Raw genomic sequence first — 21,084 nt, 5'->3', positions numbered from 1 at the left:
GTCTGTAAACATCCACTCACTCGAAACTTGCATCCTTTCTGCTTATATTACAACAAACTGCTCACAGATACGTATATTATATATATATATATATATATATAACGGTTTAGTTTTCTGACATCTCAAACGGATCACCCTGTAAAAAACTGCGATATTATCCATATGCACTAACACATGTGATGTGAATAACTTTTAATTAATTAGCATTTGCATCCGATTATTGATTAGGTTATTTCACTTCCTTTTCTGCCACTATTGGCTAATCGCGAAGATTAGGATGAGTGATGACATTATGAAATTGATGAAGGGCCACTCACGAATAACACCCATGCCGAGGATGGGATTCGAACCCAAGCCCATGGCGTCGTAGCGCGCTGTGCTAACCACTCCGCCACGGAGTTGCTTTCATTTGAAAATGTTGGTTTTCTCAAAATTTCCGGACGGACTGTAGCCTCATCAGCTCCCCTCTGCGTACGCTATTGTTTTTTGTTTAGGTTATCTTTTGCCCACAAAATATATTTCCACTTTATTTCTTATGAATTAGTAGCAATAATGCCCATTGTTGTTAAATTTGGACTTTCGTTGACAAACAGTCGAACACACATACGCCAGTCGATCTTCGTGGTGAAGTGGTTAGCACAGTGCACTTCGATGCCATGGGTCTCGGGTTCGAATCTCGACGTGGGCATGCGGTGGGCTTCGTGATTGTTCTTTCATCAGTTTCATCATAATTATCCTCATCTTCGCGATTAGCAAAAGTGGCAGAAAAGCTAAGTAAAATAAATCAAATCAATAAAAAACACACGTGACTAAGTTGTCATGTCCACCGTATTAGGGACTGAGTGAGATCTTGGTAAACATAGCTGAACTCTGAAAGGGGGGCAACAAGAACCATTCTCTGCTATTTTTATTGTCCTTTTTACATTCAAATTCGGCAGCATAATGGTACTGAAGACTCGTAACAATGTTGTCGACCTTTGTTTGTTCACGTGCAAGCAAAGCTGAAATTCAGCATTGTTGCTTGAGCAGTGGAAAGATTATTACGTCAGGAATGTGATTGTTATCTCGGTGAAAATATTACAGTTACTTTGTAAAGCAAAACAATGCGTAAGAAGTTGCATGATTCCTGTCCAAGGGAAGCGAAGGGAAAACCTGTAATTATAAGCACGAAATGCTACGATTATCACTTTCCATAGAGGGCCATGCATTAATGGCATTTGCCGTTCTCTGTGGCAGAGTGGTTAGCACATCATCGTGATTAGTCCAAAGTGGCAGAAAAGCGACACGAAATAACAAAAATTAAATTAATTAATTTTATTTTTCCGTGTATCAATATCAGTGTAAATATTTTGGGCGTTTATTGTGGGGAGGGGGGTTGAATTAAAGCAACCGCCTCCACTTATACCCAAAATATCGAGTGGAATTGGTGCACAGAAAAGAACATTTTGTAAAAAAATGTTTGTGCTTTTTAAAATTATCAATCGCATAAAATCACAGTCAAAAGAACTGTGATTGTTAAGTATCAATCACAGAAAGACATATTTAGTGGGGTCCGGAGCTACTTAAAATAGCTACCACTTAGAATAATATGCACAAAATATTAATCAGTCAACTGGATCTAAGATCCGTTTTTTTTGTCATTTAATACATTCTGTGTCTTTTTGGAATTAATTTCTTAGCCAGTACAGTTGTTTTAACCTTTACCTGGGTATGTGGGGTGGCTAGAACACCCCAGGTCTAAAAATTGTTAAAAAAAATAGTCTTAAAAGTTGGCAACACTGTTCATCTTTCCGTTACCTTCATGTTGTTCAATCCTTGAGGGGTAGAGTGCCACACACGTAAATTTGCCGTTGCGTAGAAACGTATTTTCGTTTCGTCTCCCTCTCTCTTAGCATCACGTGTTCTACCCTGCTCGAAAACCTTCGCTATTGTTGCCATATTGTCATTCCATTCCTGGACACACTCGCGCAAACTTCATTGAAAACAATTGAACAGCGCTCCAGCTCGCGGTTCCCACCGGTCAGCAGGGACGGCAATGTGGCAATATAGCACGGCGTAGTCGTTGCTTCTTTTATGCAGTGCATGTTCATTGGCTAGCTAGTAACTAGTGTTGCCAACTGTAATAATGAAGCACTATTTCTGTCACGGAAGGGGAAAGCAGATAAAGTGGCGGTGAGTTTTGTTGGATTGGAAGCACCATATTTTTATTTTATACTAAGTATTTGACCGGTTTGACGTTGTGTGCGTGTATTGCGTGTGTTTATGTAAAAGTGTGTGTTTGCTGATGAACGTTAAATTCCATAATGCCTCCAGTTCTGTCGAAGTTGAAATCAAAAACCTTGCATAGCCAAGCTCGGGAAATTCTAAGCAACGTGCACGAGTTCATGAAGGAGGAAGCCAGTCATGGTGTTAGCATCCCAATAAAGCATTTTGGCAAGAGAGCAGCGAACAGCAGCAACAAATTGTTCATATTTCATAATTTTGGAATTATTCAAAATAAATAAATTATGTGGCTCCAACATCATTTCAACTCTGGCTCCGGCACGTGTTCTTGTAGAAATTGCATAGAGGAGGCTGTCATTTTTGCTGCTTAATGCGATACATATTGTTTTCTGTGTTAAAATTGCCATGCTTTGATGGGTGACCAAGTTCATAGCAGGGCCGGCGGAAGGGGAGGGCGAACCGTCCCATCGCCCAGAGCGGCAAAATTTGAAGAGAAGAAAAAAATAAGCCTATTGAAAACTGTGATCGAGCGAGATATTCTTTTGCGCTGAATAGTATTGAAATAGCATAAGAAGTCTCATTATTTATTTTATATTTTGATGTTTTAGTTAGGAATATATTGATTTTCAATTTTCCGTTGCTGCGTAATGACCGGGGGGGTCGAAATAGAGCGGCATCTGCCGCCACCTCCCAGAGAGGCAAAATTACTAGCGCCGGCCCTGGTTCATAACAAAAGAAAAAGCCGCGCAGCTTATCGTCTAGTGGCAGTATATGTACTTGTTATTGTTGTGGAAGCCGGCATCCTTTGTAAATGTACAACAAAGGCAACCGACTGTCGCCGATCTCAGAGAGGAAATAATAATACTGCTTCAGGAGGAGTGTTATGGTGCAATTGTAGCGGTTTAACACGTTGGCATGTTATTATCTGCCGTTGCAGTTCCATACCAGTGTATACGGGTTTTGGGAGTGAAAAGTTAGAACGCCACCAGTGCATTAATGCAATGAAAAATAATATATATATTTTTTTATTTTGTTTGAAATCACTCAAATAAGGAATCGTATGAAGAAGTCTTCTTTGCAGCATTTTTGGTAATTTTACTTATGTGTTAGTTCATATTTTGCGAATTTTTAGTCCATATGTATGTAGCTACATACATAGTCACTTGTTAGTACATATTAATCCTAGTCCTGGTATAATGCATGACGTTTAAAACTCAACGTTAGATAGACCTGAATTCTCTAATTTTATTGTTGTACGTAACAGCTGTGCATCGGCGCACCGCAGCGATTTTTCTATCTGCTCCATTAGCAACACTGCTTCTTTAGTTCTGTCGCGCATTGCACGGCAGAATTATCTGCGCTGGACTCTAGGTCTTTTTGTCGCCTGATTGTTGTGCGCTGGTCCACAATAACAAAGAGCTCCGCTTTCTGGGGTGTTATCAGCACCCCACCTACCTACTTGCGTATTGTTCTAAACTTTATTTTGCTCGAGTGTTGCAATACTTATGGCTTTTCTTTTCTTCGAAATTGAATACAAGAAAGAACATGAACATGTCAAAAAGCTATTAGAGTTATTGGACGTGGTTAGTAGTGCAGAAGAAAAAAAAGGATAAAAATATAATAAAATAAGGAATTGTCCCTATAAAATAGAAGGAAAAAGGAAAATTATAAAAATGTTTTAAAAAAGTTTCAAATTTAGTTATTTTCATTATTCGCAATCTTACAACCGTACAAATAATGTAAAATTACATATATTACAATTATAATTGTTAGAATATAATTATGAGTGTATCTTTTCTGTGAGGTGTCGTGAGCACCCCACTACCCACTTGTGTAAAATTTGGCCACCTACCTACTTAAAGGTGAATACAAATTGTGGCGACCTTGACTACATGCACGCTAGATAATGAATACGCATGGACGTCCGCAGAATCTTTTCCAGGGAGAGGCAAGGAATGTATTTTTTCCAGGGAGGGCAAACAAGGCACATTTTCTCCAAAAATATTGTTGTTCCATAAAAAAAACATTGCTTAAATTTGAATTTATGATGTTCATGCAATAATCAACACATATTATTGTGGCTAAAATGAAATTATAAGTGTGAAATACATAATTTTTGATTGACTTTCATGTTCCAGCCCCCCCCCTGCCCCCCTTCCGGACGCCCATGTGAATACGTGCTGTTATATTTCTGTACTTTTAATATAATTATAATAATTTGAATATTTATATTATTTCTGAGATAATGGTTTCGGACCCCCCGCCCCCCGTGCCTGCAATCAAGGTTTAACCTGTGGTTCAAAAAAATGACAGCTTTTCCCATCACTGAGAAACAATGTTCTGGAGCGCTGACCCATATGGTAGACGTGGCAACGCAGCCTGACCTACCGTTCCACTTGGGGTCAGTCCTCCTTTCCTCCACCAGGCACCGTCCCGCCCGGCATTCCGAGGCGAATTCCTTCCTGCTTCCAGCGGAATTCCAAAGCAGTCGTAAAACTCCTGTGTTGGGAGAAAATGTGTAAGGATTCGTGATTGCGTAACTTCTACTGTTCACCGGCTTCTGTGTGCTCGTTATAAGGTTTGCCTATTAAAAAAAAAATAAAGCCGTACAATATCCGTGCGCTTGACCAGAGGCGCAACCACACATTTTTGTCCGGGGGGAAGGGGGGGGAGCAAGTACCAATCAGCACGTTGGTTACAGATACAATATTAATGTCTTAATGTACTTTTGTAAAATAAAGAAGACCGGTGGGCATGCCATGTGGCACGAATGGGAGAAGAAAGAAGAGTTTACAGGATTGTTGTTGGGTAACCTGATGGTAAGAGACCTGTAGGAAGGCCAAGACGAAGATGGGGGGATAACTGTCAGATGGACCTAAAGGAAATCGGTAAGGATGGAAAAGATTGGACTGATCTTGCCCAGTATAGGGACAGATGGAAGGCCTTTGTTGCTGCAGCCATAAACCTTCGGGTTTAAGAAGGCTAGAGAGTTAGAGTTATGTACTTTTGTAAAAATCTAACGCTTCACTTCGGCTCGGTTTCTTTGTAATGAGAACAGTGCATTCCGCCAACAAGATTAATACTTTTCATGTGCTATTTTAGTATAAATAAACCATAAATCTCTAATTCTTCCCAGCCGTCCAACAAAATACAAATTTGACACTATTGTCTTGCTTCTTACTTCAATATTTGCCGTCTCTTACCCTTGGTATATTTGATTTCTGGCCAAGGTCGGCGTTAATATAAAATATATTTTTGATTAAGATAGGCTAATTTGAATTTAAAATCTGATCGAAAACACACTGAAGCAAATTATTATTAATAATAATGAAGCAGAAAGAAACTTGTAGCAACATATTTGTTGTGCACTAAAACAGTAAATTAGAAGGAAGTTTAACAGGTAAAATTAACACTGTCGTATTTAAATGTTAACTTTTTTTTACAAATATAGAACACAAACTCTGCAGTGTGAGCAACATACAGTAGCGTGCAAATTAATCCGAACAAGATGCATACTTTTCCAGGTATACAATAAGCTTAAAATATGTTGCAGTTTTAAGCTTTAATTTCACTTTTTTAAAAAACAATAACTGCACATTCTCTCTCGATAATGCCCTGTGCTATGAACTAAGATCCATTTTTTCTCAATAGTTCATTGTTAAAGACCCGAAGTAGAGTCTATTGTCGAAGTATTTTGTTATCGTCGACAGACAAAGAGTCGGTTGTGTTTTCCAACAAGACCTAGCAAAATGTCATACATCTCGAAAAGTCAATGAGTTATTTGATAATAACAATGTACAAGCAGTGGCGGAGCGTGACCTTTCCAACAGTGTAAGCCTATCATGATGGAGGTTATTTCCCGTTGTGCTTATTTTTGGGCTGACATGGTTAGTGATTTATCCACACACATCGACCTCCCCCCCCCCCCATTTTTTCAGAACACTTCTCTACAATTTTTCACCAAATTAAAAATTCTGGATAAATCTCTGGGATTGGTGTTTTCTTTGCTACGCTGTGTATCTCCTACATTTCAACTGATAATTAAGTCAGTCTTATTCCTATCACAATGAGTAACGTAACGATAAAAAATATGCAAAGTTAGATAAAATGAACAATAATAATAATAATAATAAAGAAACGAAAACGGAAGGAAACAGAAAAGTGCAGAATACTTTTTACAACCGCATAACCAAGTATCAGCTTCGTACCCTGAATCACAAAATCGGCGCACTTCATTTTTCGTTTCTGTTACTATGCCTGCTAGAGAAGGAAGGGGTGGGCCTACCTACATCCACAAGTTTCTTCTTGGCAGCAAAATCCTTGCTGGATAACGGCGTCTGCACCAAGTTCTCCACCCCACCGCACAATCACACTCGTTTTATTCCATAATGCACTTCACTGTCACACAACAGCACAGGGCCGACAGTCCACTTTGAATAGATGGAATTCGCAAAAGCAATACCTCGACAACAAGAACGGGGAAACAAAAAGAAACCAGATCCAAAATTGCTCACTGCTCAAAGCAGTAATCTTTCGGACTGTGAGGGGAATATCCCTTTATAAATAAAATTATAAATAAATTCCCTCCCTTGCCTTAAAATTCCCTATATTTAGTAAAAAAAATTTAAAAAATACAATATTATTTATAAAAGAAATGCTCACTAATTGTAGGGACATATTCAGAAATTTCTATCAAAGGACATGTAAGTGCTTTCTTAGGATAATGTAAAAGCAAATCTAGCACCTAAAAGATCATAAACAGGCTTTTCGAACGCTGTTCGAAGAGAGTTTGAATCACGGACTACGTAATTAATAATATTTGATTCACATTTGACATGAGATTTGTAAAATTGGTTCAATCTTCAGCTTTCATTAACATTTATTTATTTATTAATTTTTGCACTTTTTAGCTCAATTATTACCAGCTGAGTTCATACATAAACGGAAAACAGACATCTTAATATTTCTGATGTTTATGCTTTCCTACAAGCTAAAAACAGAAACAAGAATTTAGTACATCAATGTGAATCTAGTTTTCCCGTATCCCGCTCATTTTTAGGTTTCTCCTTTTTTCCCTTCCTGTTAGACTTTTGCTTCAGAATTCCCTGTTCCTGGAAAAAAACCTCCTTGAAGCACCACCGGCTCAAATTTCCTTTGCCGTCAACCATTCATACCCGACAACGCAGGAGCCCCTCCTCTTGCAGGACCTGTGTCTCGCTGGCGCGTATTCAGTGAAGCCAACCTAAGCATAATGGTGCTAAATCTCGCACAAGTTTAAAAAGTCGTTTGTAAGTTGGGGATATAAATAAAACAAGAGGGCCAATTTTCGTTCTGGTGGAATTTTCTCAAACTTTTTACGTATAACGTCGAACCTGGTCGAACCCATGCCGTTGGTTGAACCATTCGAATTTGTATTTATGTTTTTGTTATAAATTAATATTAATAATATGAAAATCACACAACAATTTAGTAGTATGTAGCACAATTTCGGAGTTTAAAAGACACCATCGATGTCCAGAAGGGACAAGGCAAGGAGACTTCCTGAAAAATGAATGTCAACCATTTTCACATATACAATTTCATTTCAGTCACATCAAATTGTTAATTATTGAAAGGGCGTTGCAGAAAAATGTTAACTTCAAATTGAATTAGTATATTTTAAGAAGGGAAATATACCTAGTTTACCCCAACCCCTAAAAAAAAAAAAAAAAAAAAACTGCTTAATCCTCCCTGGTGGAAATACTACGGACGTCCATGAACAACACTTTTTCTAAACATGAGGTTTGCAACGCTGCTGTAAGCCTGTGGCCGTAGGTTTACAAACGTAGGGTTTGGCCCGCTCTTCTTCCTATATTCCTTGCTCTTCTCCATCCAGATACGGTAGGCACTGCTCCTTCGCGGTCAGAAATTTGTAAGGCAACGTTCAGACGGCTTACAGCTTTCCCATGTGCCGCCTGGTGCTGAAGTGTTGCAATCTAACAAACTGGATCTCGAAGACTGGTATCGGGCCGAGTTGAACTTTGAAGTTTTTACGAATTTTACCATATAATTACATACATTTTACTAGAACTAATAAAGTGTAAGCCCGGCTTACATGGACGCTCCGCGCATGTGTACAAGTACTCTCCTGGCCAGGAAACTCACCTGACTTAAATCCAATTGAAAATTTATGGTCTATCTACAAAAGAATGATGTCAAAAGTGGATTATCCAACCAAGGAGAAAATGCTTTGTGCCCTTGTTAACGTGTTGTACCATGATGAAGAAATTAAAAACATTTGTGCAAACTTTGTGTCATCCATGCCTAAACGTGTCAATGATGTGATTACAAACAAGAGAGGTCACATAAAGTACTAAGGGTATTTCTAAATACATGTATAGTTATGGATATTGCAGCAATTGCATTAAATGACAAAATGTGTATCTTGTTCGGATTAATTTGAACGCTTCTGTACTTATGTAACATTCTTTACATAAGAGCACTCGTTTTAATTCACACAGGACGTTGTCAAGGGAGTGGGTATACTTTCCTAGCAAGATCAGCGAGCTATAATATTTGAAGACTACAACACTCAATTTCTCACCACAACATAACGTCATCAAAATTCGAAGTAATGGACTAACTTTTAAATTCATCTCACTTCTTTAAAAAACAATGGCGTGGCCTCTACGTTGCTTGAATATAATCTGGTTTACATAAAACAAGCAAGACCTGTTTGAAGCATCAAGCAAACCACTAACATACTTAATAGAGGAGCATTTTTCTGCAGTAAGGGCATGCCTGTTAATGCGTTACCCGGATGTGAAGCTACCGAGAATCTAAACCACGTAACTAGTGCCATCTATCAAGCGGCGTGGGTAGATTTCGTTGTTCATATCTTACACTTTTATTAGTGTATTAATGTATAGTTGGGGCTTTTGAATGGGTGTTGTTTCATGATATTTTGAGTTGTCCAAAGATGGCCTTTCAACCTTTCAGTTCCTATCATTTGAACGTAAAGCGCCACACACGTAAACTTTTGTTCATATTGGATCCGGTTTTGGGCAAACTTTTAGTGTTCTGTCGAGTTTCACTGATGGACGATGTGTTGGCCACATTGCATCAGGAAAATCGTCAGTGTGCTGGTGGAGTTTGATGTACAGAATGTATCCAAATAATCGACGAAATATCGCTATTGGAAAATAAATATTTGAAAGTGGATTTTTTAGTACTTTTATTACTTGTGTGTATTTTTATAACAAGAAACTGTACTTATGTGCTATATTACCGTATTACCAACCACGGTAATACAATAATGTACGCAGGTTCGATTTTATATAAAACATGACACATTTTAAGGGGGAGGTTGATGAATTTCTCACTGTGTTTTTCCCGGGTTGTTGAAATGTTGATTTTATCAAAATTATGGATTTTGCCCCCTCACCCCACTCTGCGTACGCCAGTGGTACTTGTGCACTTCTATTTACATTGTGTTGTTTGTTCTGCCGTTTTTCGAACATGTGCACCAGTGTAAAAGTTCGGCCGAAACCGGATAATGTCACCATACGCTAAAACTGTGGAAAGGAAAAATAAGGGGAACGGTTGTTCTGACGTCACAACGAAATCTAACATACCTAGACTATTCTCATGCGTTATTCCATTATGTGGTTACGAAAGACATAACTGGAACATTCGCTGCAAGGCTGATCGGTCACGAAAAGTGAAGCCACTTTTGCGATTAGTTCTTCCTGGGAAGAGGGAAAGAAAACAGGGTGATCCCATAAGCTATCGTGTATTTTCTCGCATTTTGCTTTGGTATAGGACGAAAAGAAATATGATTTAGCTACGTATATTTATGCATTCAGTGCTGTAAATGAATGTCTTAAGTGTTTCTTCGCTACATTAATAGTTGGCATGTGTTGATTCGAACAATTTATCCAGTCTTAAGTGGGTTGATTCGGTACATTCGTGTTTCAGCATTTAGATGTACAGTCAACGGCAAAGATAATAGTAGGCAAATTGCCCATCGCCATTTTCATTACTTTTTTCTTCAACATCATGTGTTGTTTAAAGGAATGTTATTCTGTTGGAGAAGGGGATGGAAAAGCAGAAGATTTTTGTTGATTCGAAGCAGGTATTGTCCTCTGCATATTGACGTCTCTTTTATTTCAATGATTATATCTTCGCATTCTGTAAAACAGACCAAATGGAAATGGTCATGGAACATTCGCCTACTGTTTCTTTTGCCGTTGGGTGTGAAAATCGCGTGGCTTGCGAGAGGTACCGAGATCGTTGCCCGGCGCCTCCACCATGTAAAACAACTCTTCGAGTGCGGTTTACGACCATGAATAATACTAAATCACGGTGCCTCAACATTACCTTAATGGTACCGGGATCGAACCATGGGATGCGTCACTTCCCAACAAGTAGCTTAGCCTTCCGTATATCATGCGAAGGATGTACCAAACATTGAAATGAAAGGTGGCACACAATTTGGTTTTAATACCTTTACGACTGAACCAGCAGTCATGATCAAAAAAAGGGTTTACTTGTCTCATGTAGTACACCTCGTCAGATAGCTGCTCCTTAATCTCTCACACACAGAAAGTCTATTTGACTGGATGTCGATAACTTAACTCCAAATGACATCTCTCTGTTCTCAAAATCATAAGTCTAAAACTGAGTGTTCCTCCTGAACTTTAAACGACAGACTCACTCCCAACTTTTTCGTAAGATCAACACTTTCTCTCTCTCTCGATCTCGAAAGCAACAACTGATCCTCTCTACCAAAAACCACAACCTCTTAATACAACCTCTCTCTCTCCTGCTCCAAGCATTCGCTCATTCCCCCTCACTTAACTCCTCCTCCCTTCTCAAAGCTTCCAACAAAGCACAATACCTCCTACCTTAGTGACACATTCTTAACTTTTCTGCCAGCTGTAGAATGACTGAAGCACTCAGGAATGCTAAGGATGATACAATATGTAGACTCACCTCAATTACAGTAAACCCTCGTTGACACAAACTCGCTTAAGACGAACACACGGTTAACATGGAACAAAATGTTGGTCCCGACAGGGATGTATTATATCTTATAGAAAGTTTCATCGGTTAATGCGAATTTCGGTTACCACGAATTACGAACTCTTTTTTAGTCCGTTGCGTCATTAGATCTCATTTAATACGAACTTTCTGTTGTTCCTCTGCTAGGTATGTAAGAAATCGCTCAGCAATCTCTAATCATCGTGTCAACAATCAACTTATACAGTATTGTAACCAAAAGATTCAGATCAACAATGTGTTCAAATGTGTTTTTCTATTCTTTAAAACATAGCCAGTACGAGTAACATCAAGATTAAAACTTGGGTGCAATTGCTCGACAATCGCGATCATAGCGTCAACAATGAGCTTATACGTATTTAACCAACAAATTCAGTTGTGTTCAGATGCAACATCCGAATTGACCGCTAGTTTTACGGAAGCTATGAGTACAGTTGGCCGTGAAGTTACCAGGCATTTGGGTTCCCATCTGCGACAGCGCAATATACAGGAATTTTTCACCAGAAAATGATCTGAGTACTTCTTTTTTTAAAGTTAATTACTGTAGTAGTGTTTTCTATGATGACATACATAATACGTATTGTAAATGGTTACTGTGTAAAAAGAACTGTATTGCAACAATAAAATTTGAGTCTCCCGTTAGGACGATTTTTTTTAACACGAACTCTGAATTTTCGATCCCTTGGGATTCGTGTTAACGAGAGTTTACTGTAGTACTCCGGCAGGTCGTTTCTTTATACACCATATTTGCAGAAGATACAATTCAACTTACAAGTGTATCAATATATAGTCGACGCGCTAGCTTCGTTAACGACCGGCCGGAGCGCGCTCACCAGCTACAACAATCACATTGAACGCCCAGTGTTGCCACATCTACTCTCCAGCTGCGAAAGGAGAAAGGTCTCAACATTGAAGTTGCAAACAACAAATTGACGCTACAGCAACAGCGTATCCGCAGTCATGTGACTGAGACTCCACGTGGAGTAGACGAGCAGAATGACAGCTGCGCCTATTGGCTGAAGGTTGAGTGTGATTGGACGAAAACAACTCGCCCGCCGTTTAACCCCACCCGCGTTCGTGGCGATTAAGAGCTAATCTTGGCAGATTAGGTTAGATTCTGTAAGCATTCACGAAGTTGTTCCTTGTGTTGTACCAACTAAATGCGTGAGTGCAGACAGTCAAAAAAGGCAGCGAACTAGACGGGCCTATAATCTAACGTTGTTCAAGTTGTCGCTATCCGCTCTCACAATGAAGAGCGTGGGTTTGAGCCTTGAACAAGACAGTGACAAGACTTACTGCCGGTGATTTGCATGTTTACTTCAGCGATTCCTGTCGACAACCTTGGGCGTCGAAGCCACCTATCGCTCGCCTCTCAACTAGGTCACTTCCACACGCAAAGTGGCGTGTGCCAACAATGAATACTTGATTAAATACTATATTAAGCTGTGGCATTGAGGTTTCGGTAGTCCCATGACGGCAATTTCAGTTTGCACAAGCAACAATGCACCGTATTTAGAGATTTTAATTCCAATGGCAATATCTTGACTTTACTTCTATTCTTGTGTGTTGGAAATGGTTTGTTTGATTTGAGTAACGTCGCCTATTTGTACCTGCAGGTTAACCGAGTCGAAGATGAGAAAACAATGGAAAGACAGGGCGGGAAATAGTAGAGATACCAACCAATCCGCCATTTCTGTAGCTCTGGCCTCGAAAAGCATGGCTGAATGAATATATAACCCAACGAGTAGATCGTAGATGGTCCATAATCTCCGTTGTGGGCGTATCAACGAATTAAGTCAATTTTGGCCTAGCGCTCCCATTGGCGCGGCCATGCCCATGGGCGTACCCAGACAAACGAACAATTCTTCCAGGGAGTAGAGGCAGATTATTTCCGTAACATCTTTGGCAGTTATGCATTTGAAGCTTCGGAACGAGTCACAACTCTCCAAGCAGCCAATTAACCAAGCAAGCCGCTGACGTCATCTCAACCCAGAACCTATCGCTAAGCCTCTTACTCAGGTTCTACACGCCCACTAGGCTCGCTAGACAGACTCGCGCAGTCCGCTGGAGATGTTCCGAAAGTAATTGGACTCTACAAAACTTTTCCAGGGAGGGAGACGCATTATTTCGATTTATTTGAAAGGGAATTACTCTTTTTCGGTTCTACGTAAAAAGCGCAATGTACAGAATAATCCTCCGTGGGAATTTGTTTACTGTGGTCCGCATGAGCTTGTGCCCAAGAGGAGGGAGGGGTTCGTGGCCCCTCCTCCCTTTTCTCCCATTATTTCTAAAAAAAAGTCAAAGGAAGGAAGGGATGGCAAATTGAGGGCTGACTACTAAAAAATATACCTAACCCCCCCCCCCTCCTTCGAAAATCCAGGACACGCCATTCCTTGTGACTGTCCCTTTATCCTTCTGACCACCATTTATCCCCATAGTTGGGATTAGCCAAAAAGTAGCTGAAAAGCAGCGTAAAATAAACGAAATAAAAGAAAATGTTACACCCAAGTGTTTCTAAGGATTGCTAATGTACGGATTCCGGTGCAGTGACGGCGCCAAACGAAAGGGGGGGGGGCAGATCTCACAAGCAAACAAAAAAATAGACAAATAAATCGCCGCAACCGAATTCCGCACACTTTAGATCCAGGATTGCGCACAAATATCTGACCTGTTTTGCGCACAGATTTTGATCGAACGTTGCCACTTTGATAGCTTTAAAGTCTGTGCGCAAAACTGTTTTTTTTTCTTTAGACAAGAAAAGAGAGAGAGAAATTAGAAATAGTAAATCATACCAATTTACTCAAACTCAAAAGTTAGGTTAGGTTAATGACTGCAAAAACACGTGTAAGTCCACACACAAACCAACACAATAGAAGTGAGAACGGCTTGAGAACATTTTACATCTGACAACATCGCCTCATTTTTTTGTGCGGAATCCTGTATATTGTGACAGCTTGTCAACGGCTTATCAGATACCACTGATAAAACCGGAAAAGTGTGCGCAATCCCGCAGTAGCCAAATAAATGCCCTTTTAGTCCAAATAAGAATTTTTGCATGGTAGTTACTTGTAATTTAAATGTGTCTGACCCTTCAGAAAGTAATCACTCCTATACTTCCCCACTAGATTTTTTGACACCGTCACTGTTATCGAGAGATCCAATTTCTTCAAGAAAAAAATTATGAACTTCACATATACGTGAACACGATGCACGATTTTCTCTGCAACATTCAGAAGTGGAGGCGTAGACAAAAAACATATGCGTGCCATCTGAAACCCAGTGAGTGCCTTGTGCAACGTCCCCCATTGCGAGGGAATCATTGTTTGGTCTCTAGTGCAGGAGTTATCGGCGCCCGCCCCCTGTCCCGGGACTCTCGACACTTCTCTCCTGACAGAGAAGCGCCTGGTCTTTGTCAGAGCGATGGGCGTCTCTTCACGAGGTAGAAACGCGCCGATTCCTCCAGGCGTCTGGCTTTTACTGTGAAAGAACAGCAGCCACAATTGGCACCAAGTACATGAAAGTTGGGGAAGCATTTCGTACAATTCAACAAAAATGGTACACCGAACGGCGAAAGAAACAGTAGGCGAATTGTCCACCACCATTTGCATTCGGTCTGTATTACACGATATCATAACAACGAATTGAAATAATGACTTCAATAATAAAAAACAATGCCTACTTCGAACCAACAGTAATGAAAATAGTGGTGGACAATTTGCCAACCATTATCTTTGCCGTTGACTGTACAAAGGTAAAGCTATCCTCCATACATTTCTGGTATGAAGGCACATAGGACCTCCACACAATAGTTCAATCGGTGCGCAATCACAGCGCAGAACGGTTATTTTGACAAAATCCTGTTTCCGCTTCTTGACCAAGCACTAGGCCTATTTGGTTGTTTCACCGCAAGTTTCTTCCTAGACAAACGCGGCAACAGAGGGTCACTGCCATTAAAACGGTCACCGCGCCGGATCCTACGCCCTCCCGGGAATATTGTCGCTTTTCTTCCAATTGTGGCTAATCGCAACGATGGGGATACATTGTGATACCATGTAGTGTGGTACTGGGAAAATTTCCAAGTGCGTGGATACCAATAATTTAATATAAATTGCCAGATAATTTTTGGTATTTGGGGGAGAAACTAACAACCAGAAAGGCTATGCAGGAACCAAAGTGGGATATAACCGATACATGCAACCGAATGCACACGTTTCGCGGTTTGAGTGGCAGAGCATGTAAGGACAAAAACAGGAGAACGCACCCATAGCCCTACAGAGGATACTGGCCATGGCCGTACGTCCAGACGCCACAGCCTCGTAATCAAGGTGTCCTGAGTTCGATACCCGGTGGAGGCACATAGTAAGTGGTTCGGATCACACTTTAAACTGTAGGTCCATTCCCAATTAGCCTTACTGTGCATAAAGTGGACTTAAAACCAGGGTTGTTACAGGACCAGGACTCCATAAATTCCAATGGGTTCATTTTAAATTCGGTCCAAGTTGCGTATTGTTTGATTGTAGAAAGGTTCCTGGACCGAATTGAAATACTTTACCGATAAAAAAGTTCTTTACGGTCCAGAACCCATTTACGCTTCCTGATTTTCTCTCCTGGACCGGAATTGAATTTATTTAAAATTCCTGAACCTTTAACAACCCTGCAAATAAAACAAACAAGCCACAGCCTCGTTGGCCTGCAAGAAGAAGGGGTGTACTACAGGGTGCGAAATCCTAGAGGGACGAGGGGGCTTTCCCCCACCAACAATATTGGCCTCCAAAATCCCCCCCACCAAAAAATTCCGGGGGGGGGAGAGTTCTCGTTACAACAAACAAAGGATAAGCAATTACTTTTAATTTCAAATATACTGTACTAAGAATAATATCGAATGCATACACAAATTAGTGTAGTTGTGAGTGTTCAATGCTTTTTCTCTCTGAAGAGATCATTAACAAATCTACATCAATAAGCACAAAAAAACAAGAATACAAAACAATAGTAACTATGAAATCTAATTGATTTATACTAACATAAAGCACAAACTAAACAAAAACTTACACATAATAAAACCACTTGAACTATTTCATAGTTTATTAACGCCTTTAACCAGTTGGTAAAGAAATTAGCTTCTTTGCAATATCAAAAGTAACAAATTAATTTCCTTTATGTAATTAATAATAGTATTAATAATAATAATATATTTTAATTGAGTAATTTATTTTTACTTTTATTAACATTACAAATATGTATATGGTATAATATACACATGTTTGTGGGGGAGGGGGTTTCAAGATGAAGAACTTTCTCCCCCCGCCAGTTTTCAATGATTTCGCACCCTGGTCTACTACGTGTAAGTGTACCTCACCAGAAAGTCACCCCTTACAGGCAAAAGTGTACTCCGCGGAGAAGAGGCACAGATTAGAAATAGGTTAGGTTGGGTTGTGCGCAGTGATGTGCCGTAGACTATAAGTTTACGTCTACATGCGTTGTCTACACGTAATCTACGCGTAGATTACATTGGGTTTTAGTTTACATAGACTACGTAGACAATCTAAAGTGCATTAAAATTAATTTTCAACGGTTTCATGAAATGAAAGTGACACTTTCAACTATATTGTTTCCTAACGAAATGAAAAGAATCGTACTTACAACAAAAGTTCTCTTCTCTTCTATCATCAACTATGAAGGAAGATAAATAGTATGGAAAAAACAACAACAGATGGCAGTCGTGAGGCAAGAGTGGTTTTTTCCCCATACAACACTAGAATATTTCCTATATTAGGTTTCTTCCTAGGTGAGAAATTGTTCGAATATGGAAGAAAGAGTATGAAAAGTTCTCCTCACACATCAGCAACTGATACGCAGTATGATTTTATTTTAATTCCACGGCGCCCTTTGCTAAGTTATCACCTTTCGCCATGTTGTTTAAACAGATTACGTAATCTACGTGTATGAAATAGTCTACGTGTAGAATGTAGACTATCGTTGTTTACGCGTAGACGCACATCACTGGTTGTGCGTTACCAGGCCACCCTTCATACCCCTGCAAACGATCATCGATATTATTAACATTATTAACAAAAAGGAGCTGGTAGTCCAAACAAGCAAATTATTGTCCACCAGCATCAGTTTTGTGTAGAATTACTGAATAATTCAAAGTTGCTAAATTTGTGGGTCAATGTTTAATTCGCCTAAATCTCGCATACAGTACTTCCCCGTTTGAGGTGGGGGAAGGAGTTGCTCCTGTGGTGCTGCCACCATCACACCTAAACGTTCATTGCAATGTAGGCATGGTCGTGCAATGCACAAACCAGTTCAATTTGCTAGGAATGTTTTCTATAAAACAGAACGAACAAAATTACATTTCAAGCAAATCCACTTTGGGACGAACATCAAGTTACGAGAATGAAGAAAGAGCCTGCCTCTAAATTGGCTGATCACTGGAGACACTCCAGGGGTCGCTCACCTCTCCAGCCAATAAGCGCTTTTCGGCTTGCAATGCGCCGCTACCTCCCACGTGTCAAGCGACAAAGAACTGAACGTGATCGAGCATCAAGTCACGTGCATCACGTTTCTACAATTTGCAATCAGCCTTCGAACGTGGCAACAAGTAGCGACAATGTAAAGGAAAAGTTCTGTCGCCATTGTCCTCTCTTCCAGAGGGCATTTGAATTTCAACGAACCAGCCAGGTACAGTCAGAACCAAAAGTGGGCGAGCTGTTAGGTCAGAGAAAATAAATACTTTCAGAGTTATGCTCGTATTTGAGCTTTTGATGGTACAGTCACGGACACTTCTGAGTTGTAATGATTCCACTGAAAGTAATGGGTTTGTTACAACACAGAAGTGTGCGTGACTGTTCAGTTAATGAACGAAATATATGTTGGAGTGAACGAGTTTTCAAAGCTAAATAATACCACAATAATTTTGAGACAAGGATTCTCCACCATTGCTCGAAGTGGAAAATCCTAGATATGGGGTCAAGTTTAGGGATAGCTCGGATGATGTTTGTATGGATCAACATGACAATGCAGTGGGAAGGGGGATGGGTGTGCAAATTATCCTAACTGGGGAGATGCTTATGAAAACATTTCGAGCACTGTTCCCCACAAAACGAGAGGTAACAAAATATTCACACGTATAGTACAAAATGTAGTTTTCTATTTCTAAAAAAAACAAGTACAACAGGACCGCTTACGGAACAGCTACTGTTTTCTGTGGGTTTCTTTCCAAACAAAAATTCCCCATCATGCAGTGTAATACATCTATGTGCAGTTGTTCACATTATAGTGTCTGTCATGGTGGATATCGATCTTGACATTTTCAAAACTATCCAGGCTACATTTCTGGAACTTAAGGAACGAAACTCTCGTACGATTTAGAGCAAACAGTTAGGCTACAATTTGGCAATCCACTTTATGATCAGAAGCTAATTTTGTAGTCAGGGTATCTGCCAGAGATTTTGAGGTGAAACTTACAACAGCTAGTCTACATGACTGCAGTATTGTATTTGAGTATAATCGGGCCAACGTGTTTCAGAATCGCTGTTTCTAAACCTATCTTAAGCCTATTTTCTCTTGCAAGTGCAAGCCCTAAACAATCTTAAATTTTCTGGAACTTCCAGAAACTCACTGCTGAAGTGGAATCTTAAAGTAGTAGTAAAGAAAGACACTTCGAAACATTTACATGCATTATACAACCTAGCCTACCTAAAGAAGGGAATCAATTACTTACATTTACCGCACGCAGTGGATTTACCTTTCCATAACTTGGGACGTTTGTGCAAAACAGTATTCTTCATATTTCATTCACACTGCATCAACCCGCAGCGAGAATGAGAAGATATTTAGTTCTATACACGAAACACAGCACCCCGTATCCTTACTCCACGACAAAACGAACGTAACTAAAACTGTAGAAGAAACTCCTTGAAAGAAGCCTCGCAGTGCATGTTCCATGACCGCAACGCCATGTTGATATCATCGCTGCAACTGTGTCATCACCTGGTGGTTGTTTCGTGAACCATGATAAATGGGATTCTCTCTCTCTTTCTGTGCCGTGGCCTTCTATTCAAAGGTTTCGGGTTGTAAACACGACACGACTCGATTGTCTTTTGTCAAAAATTGCCTTCTGCACCTAGCACCGACAAATAAATACATAGTTCTTACAGAATTGTTTTACTGCTGATATCGGCGTATCTTTCTTGCCATCTGGGCCTGAATATCAACAGTAAATCATCTTTTGTACAACGCCACGGCGCATGCGTGGACCAGATAATGGGAATAATGACTGGGGAAAGTTTCGAGAAAGATTATTATCTGGAAGATTCATCCATTTTATTATCTTTTTTATTGCTGTCTTTTTCGCAACCTTATTACATTGACAAAAGTCTCAAGGGCAAATTACAACCACGCCTATCTTAGCAGACACATTAACGTACAAGATTTTAATATGTCACTGTGTAATGATACTTCGTCTGCTGGGAAAGATTTTGCCACATTTATTAACGTTAGCTTCAGATAACAAGTTGTAATTTATGTATATCTTACAATTTCTTGTAAATAAACTTTGATTCCATTCTTACATTGGGCAATACCTCGCCGCACAAGACCCTTTATAAAACCTTCTACCACCTTGTACTGTACTATTATAGTTAGCCCCTCCCCCTTTTTATAACCAGCCTCCCTGACTGGGTGGTTAACGTAGTGTACCATCAAACTAGAGGCCCCGGATTTGGCGTGAGTGTTTCATCGTGTTTATTTTCTTCATCTAGTTCATTATCCTCTTCGTCACGATTTTCCTAAAGTAGAAGAGCGACGTACAGTAACAAAAAAGATACTAGAAAACTGATGTACATAATTTCACACAAATGCAGTTTCTGTCAATGGCTGTGAGAAATACAAATTATGGAACGTCTATAACAACAGGATAGTGATTAAATTTTGTACAACCTTCCCATATCTATACAGTATTATGGGGTTCGGGGAATTATCCACCTTCTGGCTGTTAATTTTTGGTATTTAGGAAGATATTATACATATAATCTTGCTCAGTGGCGTGCCGAGGTGGAGGGGGGTTGGGGGGTTATAACCCCCTTTGGCCCAGTATTCCTAAATAAAATACCGTCAAATGTAGGAAAAGATGGCGAAATGAGAGCTGACTACCAGAAAAAGTGTACATAACCCCTCCCTTTAGGAAATTCTGGGCACGCCACTGATCTTGCTGCTTTGAGAGAAGTTACGGGAATTTTCCCCCTGCTGGAAATACCACACTGCTACTACTATTATACCAGATAGGTAAAGGCAAAGTTCCCCATGCATATAGCACCCTGCCACATTTTAATGGATGTGGGAATAGGGCCCAACACATTCTCGTTCTCGGCCATTTTGAAGGTGATGTAATCAGCACTGCTCTCTGGCTACCCATTGATTCCATGCTGGGTGAGCCCCAGGGACATGGCCGCAATAATATCGACCTTAGATCATCCATCCCGAGAATCGAACCCGGGTCTCCCGCATGGTAGTCAGACGCCATACCAACTTTTTAAAAATATATAATAAAGGAAAAACCCCTACGCGGCTACGCTCATCAGACTCGTATGAATTGATCTCAATTCTCTTTTTCATTCATTACAGACGAGCACAAACATCCACGTCTTACTCGGGATTCGAACCCGGAACCCATGGCGTCGTAGCGCACTGTGATAACCACTTCGATACAGACTAGACACCGCGGCTCAACTATTATTACAACATAATGATAAAGGCACTTTTTACACAAGCACGTGTCTGTACAAACCGTCTGCATTTCCAGCGCCATTTCCCCCCATA

General features: G+C 40.0%; 1 protein-coding gene across 6 annotated transcripts in view; it reads right to left on the bottom strand.

The window, feature by feature from the left end:
* nuf (rab11 family-interacting protein nuf) overlaps positions 1-21,084 on the bottom strand; it is a 315,659-nt gene that overhangs the window by 78,144 nt on the left and 216,431 nt on the right. The window contains exon 1 of one of the 6 annotated variants that reach the window (XM_083136511.1): positions 18,989-19,205. The exons of the other annotated variants lie outside the window; for them this stretch is intronic. Within the exon in view, the coding sequence (XP_082992637.1) occupies positions 18,989-19,055 (67 nt within the window). The 5' untranslated portion in view covers positions 19,056-19,205. Of the gene's footprint in view, positions 1-18,988; positions 19,206-21,084 lie in introns of those variants that run through there. 6 annotated transcript variants of the gene reach the window in all.

The sequence above is a fragment of the Lepisma saccharinum genome, chromosome 15 (assembly GCF_977018435.1).
Source record: "Lepisma saccharinum chromosome 15, izLepSacc3.1, whole genome shotgun sequence".
Taxonomy (NCBI): domain Eukaryota; kingdom Metazoa; phylum Arthropoda; class Insecta; order Zygentoma; family Lepismatidae; genus Lepisma; species Lepisma saccharinum.
The sequence above is the reverse complement of the archived record's forward strand: the minus strand, read 5'-3'. Positions and strand labels throughout refer to the sequence as shown.